This window comes from Cervus elaphus, chromosome 24 (assembly GCF_910594005.1).
Source record: "Cervus elaphus chromosome 24, mCerEla1.1, whole genome shotgun sequence".
NCBI classification, from domain to species: Eukaryota; Metazoa; Chordata; class Mammalia; order Artiodactyla; family Cervidae; genus Cervus; species Cervus elaphus.
The window spans coordinates 59442935-59461841 of NC_057838.1; the positions used below are offsets into that span (position 1 = coordinate 59442935).

The 18907-nt window shown below is 48.5% G+C and overlaps 1 protein-coding gene across 2 annotated transcripts in view; it reads right to left on the reverse strand.

Moving 5' to 3' along the window:
• The window catches only part of NISCH (nischarin), a 63759-nt gene that overhangs the window by 29040 nt on the left and 15812 nt on the right, over nt 1–18907 (reverse strand). Inside the window, exons 8-15 of one of the 2 annotated variants that reach the window (XM_043886616.1) lie at nt 18418–18570; nt 17201–17269; nt 16515–16700; nt 16234–16362; nt 14730–14843; nt 14334–14445; nt 10087–10211; nt 8978–9027 (exon numbers count right to left, since the gene is read on the reverse strand). In XM_043886616.1, the coding sequence (XP_043742551.1) occupies nt 8978–9027; nt 10087–10211; nt 14334–14445; nt 14730–14843; nt 16234–16362; nt 16515–16700; nt 17201–17269; nt 18418–18570 (938 nt within the window). Of the gene's footprint in view, nt 1–8977; nt 9028–10086; nt 10212–12693; nt 13780–14333; nt 14446–14729; nt 14844–16233; nt 16363–16514; nt 16701–17200; nt 17270–18417; nt 18571–18907 lie in introns of those variants that run through there. The other variant, XM_043886617.1, reaches the window with a different exon arrangement.

The following is an 18907-nucleotide window of genomic DNA, read 5'->3' on the forward strand; positions in this document are numbered from 1 at the left end:
CTATCTGGCAAGGATATCATTCAGATCCAATGGAGAAATCAAAAGCTTACAGACAAGGGATTTCTCTGGCAATTAAAACTCCACGCTTCCAATGCATGGGGTATGGGCTCGATCTCTGGCCAAGGAAATAAAATTCCACATACTGAGGAACGCAGCCGAAAAAAAGTTAAAAAAAAGCTTTCAGACAAGAAAAAGCTAAGAGAATTCAGCACTACCAAATCGATTTACGACAAATGCTTCAAGAACTTCTCTAGGCTGAAAACACAAGAGAGAAAAGGACCCATTAAAAACAAATTCACAGCAAATAAGAAAATGTTAATAGAAACATGAATATCAATAATTACCTAGAATGAAAATGGATAAAACGCTCCAACCAAGACACAGAATGACTAAATGGATGAAAAAACAAGACCTGTACTATCTAAAAGAAACCGACTTCAGACCTACAGTCATATACAGACTGAAAAAGAGGGAATGGAAAAAGATATATTCCATGCAAATGGAAATGAAAAGAAAGCTGGAATAGCATTACTCACAGCAGATAAAATAGACTTTAAAATAAAGACTGTTGCAAGAGATAAGGAAGGCCACTACATAATGAAGGGATCAATCTCACAAAGAGGTATAATAATTATAAATGTTTATTCACCCAACACAGGAGCACCTCAATGCATAAGGCAAATGCTAACAGCCATAAAAGGGGAATCAACAGTAACAGACATAGCAGGGAATTTACCACCCAACTTACACCAATGGACAGATCATCCAGACACAAAATAAATAAGGAAACACAATCTTTTTAATGACACAATAGACCAGATAGACTTAATTGATATTGACAGAATGTTCTACTCAAAAGTGGCAGAATACACTTTCTTCTCAAGTATACATGGTACATTCTCCAGGACAGATCACATCTTGGGTCACAAGTCAAGGCTCACTAAATTTAAGAAAATAGAAACCATATCAAACATCTTTTCCAACCACAGCACTATGAGATTAGAAATCAATTATGGGGGACAAAACTATGAAAAACACCAAAAACACATGAAAGCTAAATAACATGCTACTAAATAACCAAGAGATCGCTGAAGAAATAAAAAATTTTAATATTAATTTTTAATTTAAATAATTTTAAAATAAAAAATACATAGAGGGCTTCCTGGTGGTCCAACTGTTAAGAACCCGCCTGCCAGTGCAGGGAACCCAGGTCCGATCCCTGGTCTGGGAGGATTCCGCATGCTACAGGGCGACTAAGCCCGCGCGCCGTAACTGCTGAGCTCACACGCCGCAAATGCTGAGCCCACGGCTCACGACTCCTGAAGTCCCAGAGCCCAGAGCCTGCGCCTCAGCTGCTGAGGCCCGGGCGCCCTGGAGACCGCGCGCCACAGCGAGAGAAACCACCACCCCGCAACTAGGGAGCAGCCCCCGCGCACTGCAACTTGAGAAAGCCCACCCGGGTCAACAAAGACCCAGCGCAGCCATAAATGAATAAATGAACTAATTCAGCAGCACTACACACAACAGCCAAGAAATAGAAACAACTTAAATTTCCATGGGCAGATGGATGGATAAGGACGTGGCACATATGTACAAGGAAGCACTGCTCAAGCCATAAAAACAGAACAAAATGATTCCATTTGAAGCAAACATGGATACACTGAGAGATTATCATACTGAGGGCAGTAAGTCTGAAAGACAAAATATCATATGACATCACTGATATGCAGACTGTAAAATAGGGCAAACAGAGAGTGAGGGAGAAGAGGAAGACAGAGAAAGCAGCAGAGAGAAAACGGGAGACAGAGAGAGGGAAGGTGGGAGAGAGAGAAAGAAAATGAAACAAGGAGAGAGACAGAGAAACAGAGAGGGAGGGAGCAAGGGAGAGAGAGACAAGGGGGAAGAGAGAGAGAGAAGGCAGAAAGAGAGAATGGGGGAGAAAGAGAAAGGGAGAAAGACAGGCAGAGAAAGAGGGACCCAGGGAGGGTGGGAGGGGGGAAGAGAGAGAGACAGATGGGGGAGGGTAGGAACCAGCGAGGGGTAGAGAGAGACAGGGAGGGAATAAGGGAGAAAGAGAGAGAGAGAGGTAGGGCTGGAGGGTGAGAGAGAGAGAGACAGAGAGAGGAAAGAAAGTGGGAGAAAGACAAACAGAGAGACAGGGAGAGAGACAGAGACAGAGGGTGGGAGGGAAGGAGAATCAGAGTGACACAGAGAGAGAGAGAAAGAGAGAGAGAGAACAGGGAGTCAGGGAGAGACTAAGACAGACACAGGGAGTGAGAAAGAAAGAAAGATGCAGGGAGAAAGAGAGACAGACAGGGAGAGAGACATCAGAGACAAACAGGGAGGGAGAGAGCCGGAGAGAGGGAAAGAGACACGGCTGCAGAGAGTGACAGGAAGAGCAGCAGCGAGAAAGAGACAGACATGGGGGGAAGAGGGAAGATGCATGCGAGACGGAGGAGGGAGGAAGAAGCAAGAAAGAGGAGACACAGAAGAGAGAAGGGAGAAGGAGAGGGAGAAAGAGCAAAGGACACAGGGAGAAAGGCAGAGGGTGAGAGAGAAATAGAGTGCATGAGGGCGGGAGAGAGAGAGACACAGGGGAGAGAGGGAGGGAGACAGAAAGAAAGAGAGAGAGAGAGGCGGATGGGACAAGACAGAGACAGAGAAACAGAGAGGGAAGGAGAAAGAGAGAGACCAAGAGAGAGGTCGAGGGAGGGAGGGAAAAAGAAACAATGAAGAGGAAGAGAAACTGAACAACAGGGCAAGAAAGAGAAAGGAAAAAGAGAGAGAGAGAAGGAGGGAGGGATAAAGAAAGAGAGAGGGTGAGAAAGAAGGGGAAAGAGAGAGAAAGTGTGTGTGGGAGGAAGGGAGAAAGAGAGACAGAGCAGGAAAAAGAGGCAGAGAAAGAGACCAATAGAGGGAGGGAAATAGGAGCGGGGTGTGAGTGGGATAGAGAGACAGGTGAAGAGACAGGGACAGAAAATGAAACAGGGAGTGGGGAGAAAGGCACAAATAAACCTGCCAATGAAACAGATACTCTGCCTCACAGATACAGAGAACAGACTTTTAGCTGCCAAGGTGGAGGGGAGGAGGGAAGAGATGGACAGGGAGTTCCAGGTTAGCAGATGCAAACTCTGGTATTTATAACGAATAGGTATGTCCTTGGTGGTCCAGCGGTTAAGAATCTGCCTTCCAATGCAGATTAGAGCCCTGGTTGGGGAACTAACCTCACACGTGACACAGGGCAACTAAACCAGCTGCTAACAACTAGAGAACCTGTGAGCCGCAACTACCAAGTCCATGCGCTCTAGAGCCCATGCTCTGCAACAAGACCAAGAGCTGCAACTAGAGAAAGCCACGTACTGCAAAGAAGACCCAGCTCAGGCAAAAAAGGATGGATGACCAACAGAGTCCTACGGTACAGAGCAGGGAACTAGATCCAATCTCCTGGTATAACCATAATGGAAAACAACATTAAAAAGAATGTATATATGTGTATAACTGAGTTACCTTACTGGACAGAAGAACTACACAAAAGAGGTCTTAACGACCCAGATAACCACAATGGTGTAGTCACTCACCTAGAGCCAGACATCCTGGAATGCAAAGTCAAGCAGGCCTTAGGAAGCATTACTGCAAAGTTAGTGGAGGTGATGGAATTCCAGCTGAACTATTTCAAATACTAAAAGATGACACTGTTAAAGTAGCACACTCAGTATGCCAGCAAATTTGGAAAACTCAGCGATGGCCACAGGACTGGACAAGGTCAGTTTTCATTCCAATTCCAAAGAAGGGCAATGCCAAGGAAAGTTCAAATTATCACACAAATGCACTCATTTCACTTGCTAGCAAGGTAATGCTCGAAATCCGTCAAGCTAGGTTTCAACAGTATATGAACCCAGAACTTCCAGATGCACAAACTGGATTTAGAAAAGGCAGAAGATGAACCAGAGATCAAATTCCCAACATCCACTGGATCACAGAAAAAGCAAGAGAATTCCAGAAAAAACACCTACTTGTGTTTCACTGACTACGCTAGAGTCTTTGACCATGTGGATCACAACAAACTGTGGAAAATTTTTAAAGCGATGGGAATACCAGACCACCTTACCTGCCTCCTGAGAAACCTGTATGCAGGTCAAGAAGCAATAGTTAGAACCAGACATGGAACAACAGACTGGTTCAAAATGGGGAAAGGAGGACGTCAAGGCAGTATACTGTCACCCTGTTTATTTAACTTATATGCAGAGTACATCACGCAAAATGCCGGGCTGGATGAAGTACAAGCTGGAATCAAGATTTCTGGGGGAAATATCAATAACCTCAGATATGCAGATGACACCACCCTTACAGCAGAAAGTGAAGAGGAATTAAACAGCCTCTTGATGAAGGTGAAAGACGAGCGTGAAAAAGCTGGCTTAAAAGTCAACATTCAAAAAATGAAGATCATGGCATCCAGTTTCATCACTTCATGACAAATAGATGGGGAAACAATGGAAACAGTGACATATTTTATTTTCTTGGACTCCAAAATCACTGTGGATGGTGACTGCAGCCATGGAATTAAAAGACACTTGCTCCTTGGAAGGAAAGCTATGACCAATCTAGACAACATATTAAAAAGCAGAGACATCACTTTGCCGACAAAGGTCTGTACAGTCAAAGCTATGGCTTTTCCAACAGTCATGTAGGAATGTGAGAGTATTTGGACCATAAAAAAGGCTGAGCGCTGAACAATTGATGTTTTTGAACTGTGGTGCTGGAGAAGACTCTTGAGAGAGTCCCTTGGACAGCAAGAAGATCAAACCAGTCAATCCTAAAGGAAATCAACCCTGAATATTCATTGGAAGGACTGATGCTGAAGCTGAAGCTCCAATACTTTGGCCACCTGATATGAACAGACAACTCATCGGAAAAAACTCTGATGCTGGGAAAGAGTCAACGCAGGAGGAGAATGGGACAAAAGAGGATGAGATGGTTGGATGGCATCACTGACTCAATGGATATGAGTTTAAGCAAACTCCGTAGATAGTGAAGGACAGGGAAGCCTGGCGTGCTTCAGTCCATTAAGTCCTAAAGAGTCAGACACAACTGAACAACAACAAGGACCTCCCACTAGGGAATTTACACAAGCCTCTTAGCCTCCTCCATCAGAGGGCAGAGAGAAGAAGCAAGAAGAACCACAGTCCCACAGCAGCCAAGACAAAAGCCGCATTACAGAAAAGTCAACAGCATGAAAAAGCAGAAATCTATGTCCCAGATGAAGGGACAAGATGAAACCCCAGAAAAACAACTAAATGAAGTGGAGATAGGCGACCTTCCAGAAAAAGAATGGAGGCAAAGAATGAGAAGATGCAAGAAAGTTTACCAAAGACCTAGAAGAACTAAAGAACACACAGAGAGAGATGAATAATACACTACAAGGAATCAATAGCAGAATAACTGAAGAAGAACAGATAAATGACCTGAAGGAGAGAATAATGGTCATCACTGCTGCAGAACAGAATATTGAAAAAAAGAATGAAAACGAATGAAGACAGCCCAAGAGACCTCTGGGACAACATTAAATGCACAAACATTCGCATTATAAAGATCCCAGAAGGAGAAGAGAGAAAGGACCTGAGTAATTATTTGAAGAGGTAATAGCTGAAAATTTCCCTAAAATGGGAAAGGAAATAGTCAACCAAGTCCAGGGAGCACAGAGAGTCCCAGGCAGGAGAAACCCGAGGAGGACACACAATAATCAAACTGACAAAAATTAAAGACAGAAATAAAATATTAAAAGTAACAAGGGGAAAACAACAAATAACATACAAGGGAACTCTCATCAGGCTATCAGCTGGTTTCTCAACAGAAATTCTACAAGCCAGAAGGGAATAGCATGATATATTTAAAGTGATGAAAGGGAAGAACCTAAAACCAAGAATATTCTACCCAGCAAGACTCTCCTTCAGATTTGATGGAGAAATCAAAAGCTTTCCAGACAAGCAAAAGTTAAGAGAATTCAGCACCACCAAACCAGTTTTACAACAAAAAAACTAAGGCAGGAAACCAAGAGAAAGAAGACTTACCCACAGAAAATAAACCCAAAACAATTAAGAAAATGATAATAGGATCATATATATTGATAATTATCTTAAATGCAAATGGATTAAATGCACCAACCAAAAGACAGAGCAGATGAAAACATGTGCTTGTAAGCACGTCCACTTACCAAATCACTCTGCTTGACCCCTCAAATTGTAATTATTTTATATTGTTAGGTTAATCATGTTCCCATTATGACTTACAATTTTAATTATCTTTTATTTTTTGTCTGGCTACTGATTCTGCGAACTGATAAACATCTTTCACTAATGTGATTACCTAAGTATTACTCACTTAATACTATTGTATCATGACCAGTCAACAAAAAGAATAGAATTCTTTATCACCAAACTACCATTCAATAGAAAAACCTGTAATCACTTTTTAAACTCCAAACACATATCAGAATTATCTCGGAATTTTTGGAAAAATACAAATACCCAGGTACTGCTTTTTTTCACCAGAGTTCCAGATACATTTCTAATGAGAAGCCATGTTGAAATTTCAACAACTGGACTATACAAGGCTCTTTTACTTTTATCTACTTTGTTTCACTTTTTCTATTTCATATTCAGTGCTCTCATTTCATTTAGTTTATATTTTCCAATTTCTCCATCTCTTTTTTTTAAAATCATGTTCTTTCTCAAACCTTTTGTCAGTTTAGTTCAGTTGCTCAGTCGTGTCCGACTCTTTGCAACCCCATGGACCGCAGCACACCAGGCCTCCCCGTTCATCACCAGCTCCTGGAGTCCACCCAAACCCATGTCCATTGAGTCAGTGATGCCATCCAACCATCTCATCCTCTGTCGTCCCCTTCTCCTCCTGCCCACAATCTTTCCCAGCATCAGGGTCTTTTCAAATGAGTCAGCTCTTCGCATCAGGTGGACAAAGTATTGGAGTTTCAGCTTCAACATCAGTCCTTCCAATGAACACTCAGGACTGATCTCCTTTAGGATGGACTGGTTGGATCTCCTTGCAGTCCAAGGGACTCCCAAAAGTCTTCTCTAACATCACAGTTCAAAAACATCAATTCTTTGGCACTCAGCTTTCTTTATAGTCCAACTCTCACATCCATACATGACTACTGGAAAAACCATAGCCCTGACTAGTCAGACCTTTGTCGGCAAAGTAATGTCTAAACCTTTATCAAGGGTAGTGGAAAAGATCTTTTACAGGAATGTAAACTGATACAGCCACTGTGGACAACAGTCGGAAGGTTCCTTAAAAAACTAAAAGCAGAACTACCACATGAGCCAGTAATCCCACTCCTGGGCGTATACCCTGAGAAAACCATTAATTCAAAATGACACATGTACCCCAATCTTCACTGCAGCACTGTTTGCAGGAGCCAAGACAGGGAAGCAACCTGAATGTCCATCAACAGAGGAACGGATAAAGAAGACATGATACCTATACACAATGGAGTATTACTCAGCCATTAAAAAGAATGAAATAACTGCATCTGCAGCAACATGGACGGACCTAGAGATTGTCATCCTGAGTGAAATAAGTCAGACAGAAAGAGAAATGTCATATGACATTCCTTACATGCAGAATCTAAAAAGAAATGATACAAATGAACTTATCTGATAAACAGAAAACAGACTCATGGACTTGGAGAACTTGGGGAATTGCCACAGGGGAAGGGATGGTTACAGAGTTTGGGATAAATATGTAAACACTGCTGAATTTAAAGTGGATAAGCAGCAAGGTCCTACTGTATAGCACAGGGAACTCAATGTTATGTGGCAGCCTGGATCAGAGGGGAATTTGGGCGAGAATGGATACATGTATATGAATGGCTGAGTCCCTTTGCTGTCCACCTGAAACTATCACAATGATAATCAGCCAAACTCCAAAATAAATTATAAAGTTTAATAATAAAAAAGGAATGAAATTAGAAAAAAAAGCTTTTATACATATATAAAGAATACATATATAGTTTAGAAATTATTTAGAATTTAGACTTATGAATTTTTGCCTAAGTAAAAAGTTTACATTTTGACTCCACTTGTTTAACTTAGTATGAATAGAATGCCAGATTTCTATTAAAAAAATAATAAATATGAACAAGCAACAAAGGTTTACTGTGTAGCATAGGAAACTATAGTATCTTGTAATAACCTATGATGGAAAATAATTTCAAAAACAGTGTATCTGTATAATTGAATCACACACAAAAAAGAATTCTACTTTTTGAAATTTAATAATATTTATATTTTTGCCAGTTTCTTTAAATGTCCTACGGACATCTGATAACAATCTATGAGATACAAAATTTTAAATGTATTCATGTAGCATATAAGATTAACATAAATTAACATAAATACAAATCTATTATTGTTTAATTATTGATGACATTATTCAAGATGCTCCTGTTATTTTTCCTACATTTAATAAAATATTCTCACAGAAATGTTAATGTTTCACTATGATTATATATATATATATATTTTCCCTTATATTTCTTCTGATTTTTTATGTATCTTTGTTTCTTTATTGTCAGATGTCTTAACGGGTTAAGATGTCAATCTTGTTTATGAATTGTACCTGTTATCATTAAAAATATTCATCTTTGTCTCATTTAAAAATATATAAATAAAAAGAAGAATGGAACAATCATTTTTAACTCACAGACTGTACAAAACAGGCAATGGACTAAACTGGCCTTGATATGCTGACCCCTAGTATAGGATAATGGTCGTGAAAAGCAAAATTTAGGGATTAGAACTGTGAAACAGACCAGAGCCCATTTCATCTATTTATTCAAAGGAAGAACTAGTTCTATGGAGCTTCCATGAACAGATTTTTAACACAATCTTGGTTACAACTAGCCCACAGCTGAGCACATGCAGAAGGCCCAGAATGTCTTCTACAACAGCCTCTTCCCTACCTTACACCGCCAACAGCTCCCGGCACGTCCCTTAAATCATCAGAAGGTGCCTGCCAGGAAAGGAAACACAGTCAGCCCCCACCTGCTCAGTCATGCCCTGGCAACCACCAGGTACCTGCCCTAAGCCCTCCCTCAAGGCCCTGCAGGAAGCTCCTCGCCAGCTTGCGGTGGATCCTAGGGCCCGAGAGACAGAGAATCAGCCAGTTATCCTGCCAGTGCACGGCAGGCTGAGGTTCCCACCTGTGTCCGACTCCGGTCCATGCTTCCAACCTCTGGGCCAGAGCCTCTCACCCTCTGCAGCTCAGCGTGTGCCTTTGGGTCTGGCACCTGAACGCTCCCTGTGCCACACCAGAGAGTCTATGTGGACTGTCTACCAACACGGTGAGCAGAGGCCGTGGAGGGCCTGGCAAGGCCTCCCAGTGGTCTCTGGGCAGCAGAGAAGACCTAGGGCTCAGGAGCCTCCTACTGTGACCCCGGGGAGGGTGAAGGGAGAGTGCTGGGGAGTGTCGGGACAGAGCAGAACTGCCCACTGCCCCAGGGCCCCAGGGCACGACTGTGAGCAAAGACAGGGCTGGGCAGGCTCAGACACCAAGGACACTCCCCACACACAGCAAACGTGCCCCTTGCACACCTGCTGGCCTCTTTCTTCCCAAGACATAGGAGTTAACTCAGGGACCCTCAGCAGCAGCCACAGAGGAGGTAACAAAGTCACAATGTATCCCAGAATACCAGGCTGACGTGTAGAAACTGGCAAAATGGCCCAGGGGGGCCAGACAGCAGGGGAGAAACTTCTTGATGAGTTTGGAACGCAAACAAGCCCCCCCAGGACCTTTTGAACTGCTTTCCTCAGGAAGTCTGTTCACAGGCACTAAGGGTTACCTGGCTTCGCCCCCCAGGACCCAGTGAGAGAAAACTGCCTATCCCCATCAGCCCAGAGAGACAGACAGACACACAGATGCTAACTGAACAGACCCTGAACCACAGCAGGGCACGCCAAGCTTTGGCAACACCTGCCATGACTCCAGCCCGGCCACCTCCTACTTGCAGACAGCCGGAGGCAGAAGAGTGAGCCACAGGGCCACCAACCCCAGGGAGGAGGAGGAGGTTACCTGTCCCGCAGGGATGGACTCCAAGGAATCAGAGCATCCTCCCGCAATGGACCGGTCCTCAGGAGTCAGACTGTCGGTGGATGAGAGGCTGCTGGCCAGGGCCTCCTCTTGCACGAACATGATTCCTGGAGAGACCAGGGGCAGGCGGGTGGGGCAGGCGGGGCAGGAGAGCAGCCATTCAACAAATGGGGCTGTGCCCTTGGGCTACACGTGGCTGGGAGCTAATCAGACCCCCCAAATCCAGGCAAGTGGATTACAGAAGAAAATGTTAAAACCGAAACCTTAAGATAACTGGAAGAACGAATGATTGCTCATCTAATCTCAGGAAGGAAGAAAATTTCTGAACCTGAATCCAAAGGAAGAAACTGAGGTGTGACTACATAAAAACTAAACTTCTGTGAGAAAAAAAAAAAAAACTCGAATGAAATGAGAAAAAAGTGCTCACAGTATTTGTCAAAGGCTTGTATCTTTAATCTGTAAAATGCTCTTACAGATAACAAAAATGGGGGGGAAAAATCCCATTAGGAGGCTGCAAAGAACGAACGGACATTCCACAAAGGAGCCAATGGGCGTGACACAAGACCAAGCTCACCCTCCCAAACCATCCAAGGGAGAGTTCTGCCTCTCACTTCAGCAAAGGTCAGGCTGTGTGGCCTAACTGGGCAGAGGCAGGCACCGCGGGGAGCCCCGCCCGTGCAGAGAGCAGTTTGGCGAAATGTCCAGGAGCCTTACACGTGTTTGCTCCTAGACCCTCTTCCTGGGGACAGAGCCGAAGCCTCTCCACCCCGCCACCCAAAAGCCCTGGCAAGCTTTGCGGATCCCGGAGCCCAGGACCCCTCATCAGAAGGCCGGGCCTGCTTGCTGGCTCGGGTTTCCTCCGGGGTTGGCAAGAACCACCCAGGCCCAGCTTCCCACAGGACACATCCCACTGACCCTCCCCAAGGCCACCGCCCATGGACAGCACGCTCTGACTCATTCAGGCTGTTTTTAAAGCCTGCTGAGGTTGTTGTATGAATTCAGCTCATCTGGGTCCCTTATTTCACTCCAAACATTTTCCAGACTGGTTGAGGATAAAATGTTTTTTAACTTTCTCCTAAATGCAGCTGGTTGGATGACTGCTGGGCGTCAACCCCTATTTCCACCAAAATCTCCAGGAGGCCAGGGCTTGCCTCCATAGCCTGGCCTTATCACCAGTCACAAAGGCTCAACAAAATGACTCGAGAGCTCACAGAGCCCCACACCCTTGTCCAGCTCAGGTGCGGCTTGGGGTCAGGACAACTCGCACACCCCAGGTCCTCTACTCATGGGCTGGGCAGGCAGATGGTCCAAATCCAGACCCCCCCCCCCCCCAGAGTGAAGCAGCAGGGGCGATGCACAGGCAGGAAGGGCGGCAAGCACACAGCCAGGCGTGAAGCATGCGCTTCTCTCCCGGAATCCACCCGCTCCTCCCTCACGTGCTCAGATCCTACCATCCCTTGAGAGTCACCTCACATACACCTCCAGAGCAAAACCCTCTCTGCTCTAGACAGACCTCTCTTTCACAAATGCCCCAAACCATTCTGCCCCATCCTCCCTTGTGGGTACAGCTCAGCTTCGCAAGAGGCTCCAGGGTTCTCAGGGGACTGTCCTGGTCACCTGGAAACCCTCCAACACACACATAGGCGGGAAGCCCTTACTGACCGCTTCTGATGGACCAGCAGCAGTGCCAAGTGCTTCCCCAGCGTCAGCTCATGCCCACCTCCCATTATTTACCACAGCTCATCAAATCTAAGATGCGTAGATGTGGCGCCATCTTGGTCTTAGCAGGTGTCCGCGGAAGGTGTTCCCACAACTCCATCACAAATACCAGCTGGCTGACAGCAACTATGAGACGCCACTGACCGAAAGATGCGTCTCAACTTCAGAGTCACAAGGTGGAAACGTGTGCATCTTAGAATCGATGAAGGAGGGTAGGGAAAACAGAGCTCTGGAGGCGACAAGTTGCTTGAGGGGCCACAGCCAGGGAAGCTGGGATGTAAACTCAGGGGACCCAGGCCAGGCGCCTGCCCTCCTAACCACCTCTCTACAGCCTCCTCTCAGCCCCTGGACCTGGCCTGGCTGGAGGTTCAACTCCGACACTTCCCACATCAGTCCCTGTGGCCAAAACCCTCCATGGCTCCAACAAGCTGGGCTAGCAAGTCCTGAGGTGACCAGAGGCCTGGTGATTCATGGACAGTGTCCCTTCCTGGTGGGCCTCCGGGGGTAGGGGGCAGCTTACTCACAAGTGTGTCCACGTCTACAAAAACAGGCTGGGAGCAAAGCTGATCCCTGCAGGAAGAAATCCTTGCCCATACACAGGCAAGGTCCAGTAGCACAAGGGTGAACACAAATTTCTGTGGATTCTGCCACATTAGCAATAAAAAGCAGCATTTTCCTGTCACGACCCTCCCAAACCCTGTTTGGAGCTGAGGAAATGTGAATAGGGACAGTTTTTCTGCTTCCTTCCTGGACTGGTCTGTACAAACAAGTGGTCAGAAAGGGCCACTCAGGGGACGGGACAGGGGACATCAGAATGCCTAGATGGGGCCCAACCCTGGTTGTTTCTCACCAAAAGGAAAGAGATGTGCACACAGAGACATCCACTGCAGTTTTATTTATAAGAGGATCTGGAGACAACGTCTAAATGTCCAGCAGAAGGACTGGGAAGGGTAGGGGGAAGACTACAGCGAGCCACTGCGTGGTGTGTCCCCCGGAGCGGGGGCAGCGAAGAAGGGGACTGAGCCTGGTTCTGGGGGCTGCAGAGGCGTTGCCACCAAAGGGGACCGCCCACGACTGCAGCTGTGGGGGGCAGACACCTCCCTCGCCACCCACAGCTCACTGGCTTGCTCACACTCACTGATTCCTTGCCTCGACAAAGGCAGACTGAAAACTGGCTGGTCCCCAGCCTGGCGGGCCAGCCGCACCTCCTGGTCCCCAGAGCCTAACCATGCAGACCCTCTGCAGGCCCCAGGGCTGTGCCGGGCAGCGTGAGGCAGGGAGGGGGCCTGAGGAGGGCTCTGGCCCCTCGACAGGAGACCGGTCAGGGAAGCATCTTCAAAGTGATACAGGCCCCCTCCCCTTTTACATTAAAAAAAAAAAAAAGAAATAGAAAACCGGAATTTCTCAATCAAGAATGTTACAAAAGCAAACAGATGACGACTCCGGCACCGACGTGCCCCATCCACTCTCTGGCTCACGTCCACAGCTGTGACCTTGGTGAGCTGCCCTGCACAGGCTCTCTGACTTCACCCAGCATTCTTCATATCCCACCTTCCCCTCTCGGCTGTAATGGCTGCAGGGTACTCTGGACCATGGCTTAACCTCCCTCTCTCTCACGCCGTCGTGGCCCATGCTTTGCTGGTAGAAACAGCGCTGCGGCGAGCGTTTCACCTCCCCCTTCCCTGTTATCTTATCCCGCTAAGATAAAATCCCCACCAGCGGGGTTACCAAGTCAAGGGGTGGGAACGTTTTTCTGGCTCTTGAAACATAGGGTCAAACTGTTTTCCCAAGACCTCACACCAAGTTCTCCAACTCCAGGAGCCCGGGTGGGCGGCGTTCTTTCCTGTGTGTCCCGAGCCTCGGCTCCACTCGGGACGGCACACCCTCCCCTCTTCCGTGGGGCCGGGCCAGCAGACACTCATGGGACCTGCTTCACTCACTCATCTCCGAGGATGCCTGGGTTCAGAGGTGAAAGCCCTTTGAAAACGCTAAGACAGTGGGTGGGTGAAAGGGATTGGTCTTCCATGGGCCCACCAACAGCCCATCTCGGCCCCACCAACACTGCGTTTGGGGCCACAGTGATGAGGCACACTCCCCACACAGGGATGGGGCGGGGAGGTACCTGACTTAGGGAAGTAACCAGGAGGCCTGGCTTCTCATTAACAGGGAGCCAGCCTGCCCACACTGCCTGGAGGCACGTAGGGTCCTCATGGGCCAGCAGCCCCAAGCCTACTCAAAGAGCACACCCCGCAGTACCCTAGAGGAACTGGATGTGGGTGTCACAGCAATGGGCAGTCTTCACTGAGCAAACGAGAAATCAAGCCAGGCACCCCCGGCCATGCGCCTCCCCAGGAGGGGCTGGTGTGCAGACAGCACCGCACCCTCCCTGCATCCGAACCCGCTCCCCCAACCCCAGCCCAGCTGGGGGCCCCGGCAGGGCCTGTGCGGCTGTCAGGGAGGCAGACACACACACCACGCGCACAGGTGCACATGCGCACACACGCGGTTACCTTGGTTGGAGAGGATGGGCTGGGGCAGGGAGGCAGAGGTGGGAGCCACGCTGGGCGGGGAGCTGCTGGGTCTGACACAGGGGGCAGCAGCGAGCCGAGAATCCTCACTGACCTGAGGGAGGGTGCTGAGTCAGCCGGGCAGAGGTGAAAGATCCAGGAGAACAGAACTGGACAGAGCCAGAGACGTGAGGAGCGTATGGTGCTCACAAACATCGGTAACAGGGAGGATCGCGACTAACCCTCAGCAACCCCACGAGGCAGGTCCGATGGCCGCCCCCATCTCACGGGTGAGCACGGACAGGCACGCACAGCCAAGGGGAGGAGGGCAGGGTGGTGCAGCCAGGACGCCACTCCTTCACCACCACCTCTCCTCCCACCTCCCACGCGAAGACCCACCTTCTTCTCAGAGTTGCTTAATTTAGACTTGACCTCTTTGGCTTTCTGAATCGCTTTTAGCACTTCCACTGTGTCCAGCTCTTTCTCTGTGGTCACTGTGTTGTCCAGACAGACCTATGGTGTTCAGAAAATGGCCATCAGCACAGGGGCTGGCAAGCATGCAGCGAGCAGAATGGCGGGGTCCCGCCGAGGTGTGGGCCAGGCCCCATGAGGACACACAAGGCTGCAGAGGCTCAGCTTGCCAGGAGGTGAGATCTTTGCCACCCGCAGAAGTGACCTGGGAGCTCCCTGGAGTGACCCAGGGAGGCCTCACACTGCCTAGCCTGGCTCCGGGAGCTCCTTTCAGAGAAGGGAAGACAGGGCGCAGGGTTCACTGAGAAGGCCTCTGGGATGGCTGGGAGTAGGGGAAGGTGGTGCCTTGAACTAAGCCTCCAATCATGACAAAACTCTTATCTGCAAAGAGCAAGGGGAGAGCCTTCTGAGCTGAACTGGGAGAGCCAAGGCATGGGAAGCAGGCAGGAAGGCAGGGACCCCACCTCCAAGTGCAGGAATGAGCCATGGGCCGGCAGGCAGTGGGGAACAGCAGAGTGGTCAAATGAGGGAAGGTGCCCAGGGCCTGAGAGCAAGGGAGGGGAGGAGGGGATGTCTTGTGAATGTTGTCTTGGTGACAGTGTGGAGAAAGGGGCACCTGGGGCGGAAAAGAGATGGAGGGGTGGGGGGATGATGCAGAGAGACTTCCAGATACCTTCTGGCCTGGGATTTGGGAGGGGAGGGCGGCCTGCTCCTCAAAGCAAGGAAACAGGGGAATCTGCAGGGGAACCTGTGGGGCAGGCAGGTGACCACTCAGCAGGCAGCAGATACTGACTGGGTGACACTGGCCAAGATGGGCAAACATCTCTGGTTTATGATGAGACTGTATGGCCAGAAGTTGTCCAGGAAATGAGATACTTAGAACTGAGTATCTTATTCTTGACTCTTGCCTACAATAAACATTGTTGTTCATTGCTCAGTTGTTAAATTCTGTCTGATTCTGCAAGTCATGGGCTGGAGCCCACCCACTCATAATCTGTCCTTGGGATTATCCCAGGCAAGAACACTGGAGCAGCCTGCCACTTCCTCCTCCAGGGGATCTTCCCGACTCAGGGATGGAATCCGCATCTCCAGCACTGGCAGGCGGGTTCTTCACCACTGAGCCACCAGGGAAGCCCAGAGTAAACATTACTTTTTAACAAGCAGAAGACAGTCCCTCCACACTCAGGCTGTGCCTGTTGGGTCCTGGGGAGCCCCCCAGGCCTGATGCTCTGATGGAGGTGATGTGAGGTAAGCCTACTGAGGAAGTGGCAGCCGGTGGCCCCTAAGAGGAGTGGAGCAAGGGAGCCTTTTCCTGTGGAGGCAGTGCACTTCCCTGATCCGAAAGGCCACTCAGGGGCAGGACAGCCTTCTGAAGCAGGCAGGTGTACGTGAGCAGACATCACCTGCAGCTAAGTCTCCCCAAGCAGCTTACCTCTGAGGCCCGCTCTCCGAACTGAGCCAGCACCTTGGTCCGATAGTCGGGGATGATACTCAGGGGGTTGTTGAGCAGAGCCACGTGCTCCAGACATGGGAGGCTGCCGATGCTTCTGACCTCTTCCATCTGCAAGGCATCCCCCGAGTCCCTTCGCTAACAACTCAGCAACATGACAACACAAGCAACGGCCAAACAAAAGCCCCTCGTTCTCACTGAAGTGACCAACGTCAAGGCACAGCCACCCCAGAACCCCGTGTCCCTTCTGGGGCGTGGCTCACCTGTTCAATTCTGTTGTCGCTGAGATCCAGGTTGACCAGGGAGTAGAGCTTGTGCAGGCCACTCAGATTCCTCAGCAGGTTGCCTGCCAGGTTCAGGGTCTTGATGTTCCCCAGTTTGGTGTGAACCCCTTCCAAGGAGGAGAGCTTGTTGTAGGACAGGTCCACGTGCACAAGGTTGTACAGGTGCTGTGAGGGCGTCGACAACAGGGCCAAGTGATTAAGGTCAAGGGGCCAGGCGATGGGCACTGACAGCAAGGCTGTAATGGGCCTTCCAACCTAAAACGACGAGCTCTGCAGGTTGGCTCTGCTCCCTCTGACATTTTTTCCGAAGGGAAACTTCTTCCCTGCACAGCTTTACAGGGCCAACGCGGCCCACAGCATAGGAGTAGAGGCAGGGTTTGAAAACAAGGCTGTCTGTCTTCACAATGGAGGCATCATCTTTATCACGTGCAATGTGTACTTATACTTTGGGAACTGGAGCAACACGTGCTCATTGCATTGTTGCAACCCAAAGGGAATGGCATCAGACTCTGCCTTTATGAACCTCTGGTACACCCAGATACCCTTCAAGTGCCCATGAGAGAAATCCCAAGACCCCCAAGGCCACATGAGCCTCCTGCATCTCAGGAGAATGGGACCTTGTAAGAAGCTCGAAGACAGTAAAGGTCTCCAAAGGCACTAATTACCTGCAGATTGTTCATGACCAGCACTCCATTGTGACTCAGGTCCAGGAACTCAATCTTTGGAATCAGTTTCTTGTGAAAGAAAAGACAACACCTGACGTTACCCTAGGAGACTGGACCCTTTCTGGTCCCTACATAGGAGGGATAGATGCTTCTGCCTGACCACAGACTCCTGGGCAGGCCATCTGTGCAGGGCCCCTGACGGGACACCTCCCAGGACCCAGCCAGCAGCACATCCTCAGGAACACATTAACAGAGGAACTCCAGTGCTGAACACTGACGCACTGTTTTTACAGAACACTTGGCTTGTAAAAGTGATAAACAGCAAGGCTGCAGACACAAGGAGGTGTGCCCGTCTTCAACTCTACCTATCCCCATCGAGAGACAAACACAGGAACCACACTCCTTCTGCCCAAGTACCATCTGGATGTCACTCTTACAGGGGAACATCTGAAACCTTTTTTTTTTTCTGGCTGCACTGTGAGGCACACTGGATCTTAGTTCTCTGATCAGGGATCAAACCTGTCCCCGCTACAGTGGAAACATGAAGTCTTAACCGCTGAACTACCAGGAATCTCCCTGGAACCTATGGACTAACTTTTCTGCTCCTCTTCTTGGGAATAAATCTCACCACTTACTGTGTCTATGCTATCAAATGCACATACAATTAATACTCTTCATTTTGTTCTAAGCACTCCTTTAAAAAAAAAAAAAAAGAAAGAAATTTATTTATTTTTGGCTGTGCTGGGTCTTCACTGCTACCCAGGCTTTTCTCTAGTTGCAGTGAGTGGGGGCTGCTCTCCACAGTGGCGGTGCTCGGGCTTCTCACTGTGGTGACTTCTCTTGTTGTGGAACACAGGCTCTAGGGCACACAGGCTTCAGTAGTTGCCGCACATGGGCTCGGGAGCTGTGGCTCATGGGGCTCTAGAGCACAGGCTCAATAGCTGTGGTGCGTGGGCTTAGCTGGTCCTTGGCATGTGGGATCTTCCTGGACCAGGGATTGAACCAGTGTCTCCTGCATTGGCAGGCGGATTCCTTACCATTGAGCCACCAGGGAAGCCCTAAGATTTTAAATAACTTTTAAATAATCTCATTTTGAAATTAACTTAAGAACTGTAGGCAACGCACAGAGCACCGCATACAGGTCTTCAGTGGTCCTTTTGGTAAAAGTCAGGTTAAACACCCAACCCCAGGGTCTGGTCAGGCTGTGGAGGGCATACCACAGACTCATCGATCTCGGAGATGCTGTTGTGACTCAAGTCCAAAGCGGTCAGCGCCTGCCATGTCGGGATAACGGCAGTCACGGGGCCCTCCAGGGCTGCGCCTGCTGGCTCCCACTCATCAAACTCCGAGGCTTCGGGGACGAGGACTTCCTGTGGGAGAACATCTGGTGAGCACCCCCAGGGTAGCCCTCATGCAACACTCACTGGGAACACAATCATTGCAAAATTTCAGGAAGGGCTGGAGCATATTTAGCATGTGGAAGTGAACTTGCATTAAAACAGGGCTTTGGTTCATATGCCTCGAAACGATTGTGAAATAACTGAAGAGCTTAGAAACATAACGGCCACTTGGAATATGTTCTGGCCCTGCTGCAGGAGCAAACACTTTTCCAGCTCACAAGAGCCTCGTTATACAGTGATGCCTTTTCTGGCTTAAATCTTGGAGGCTGAAGGTCAGAATTTGCTGTGTTTCCAGGCAACCATGCTT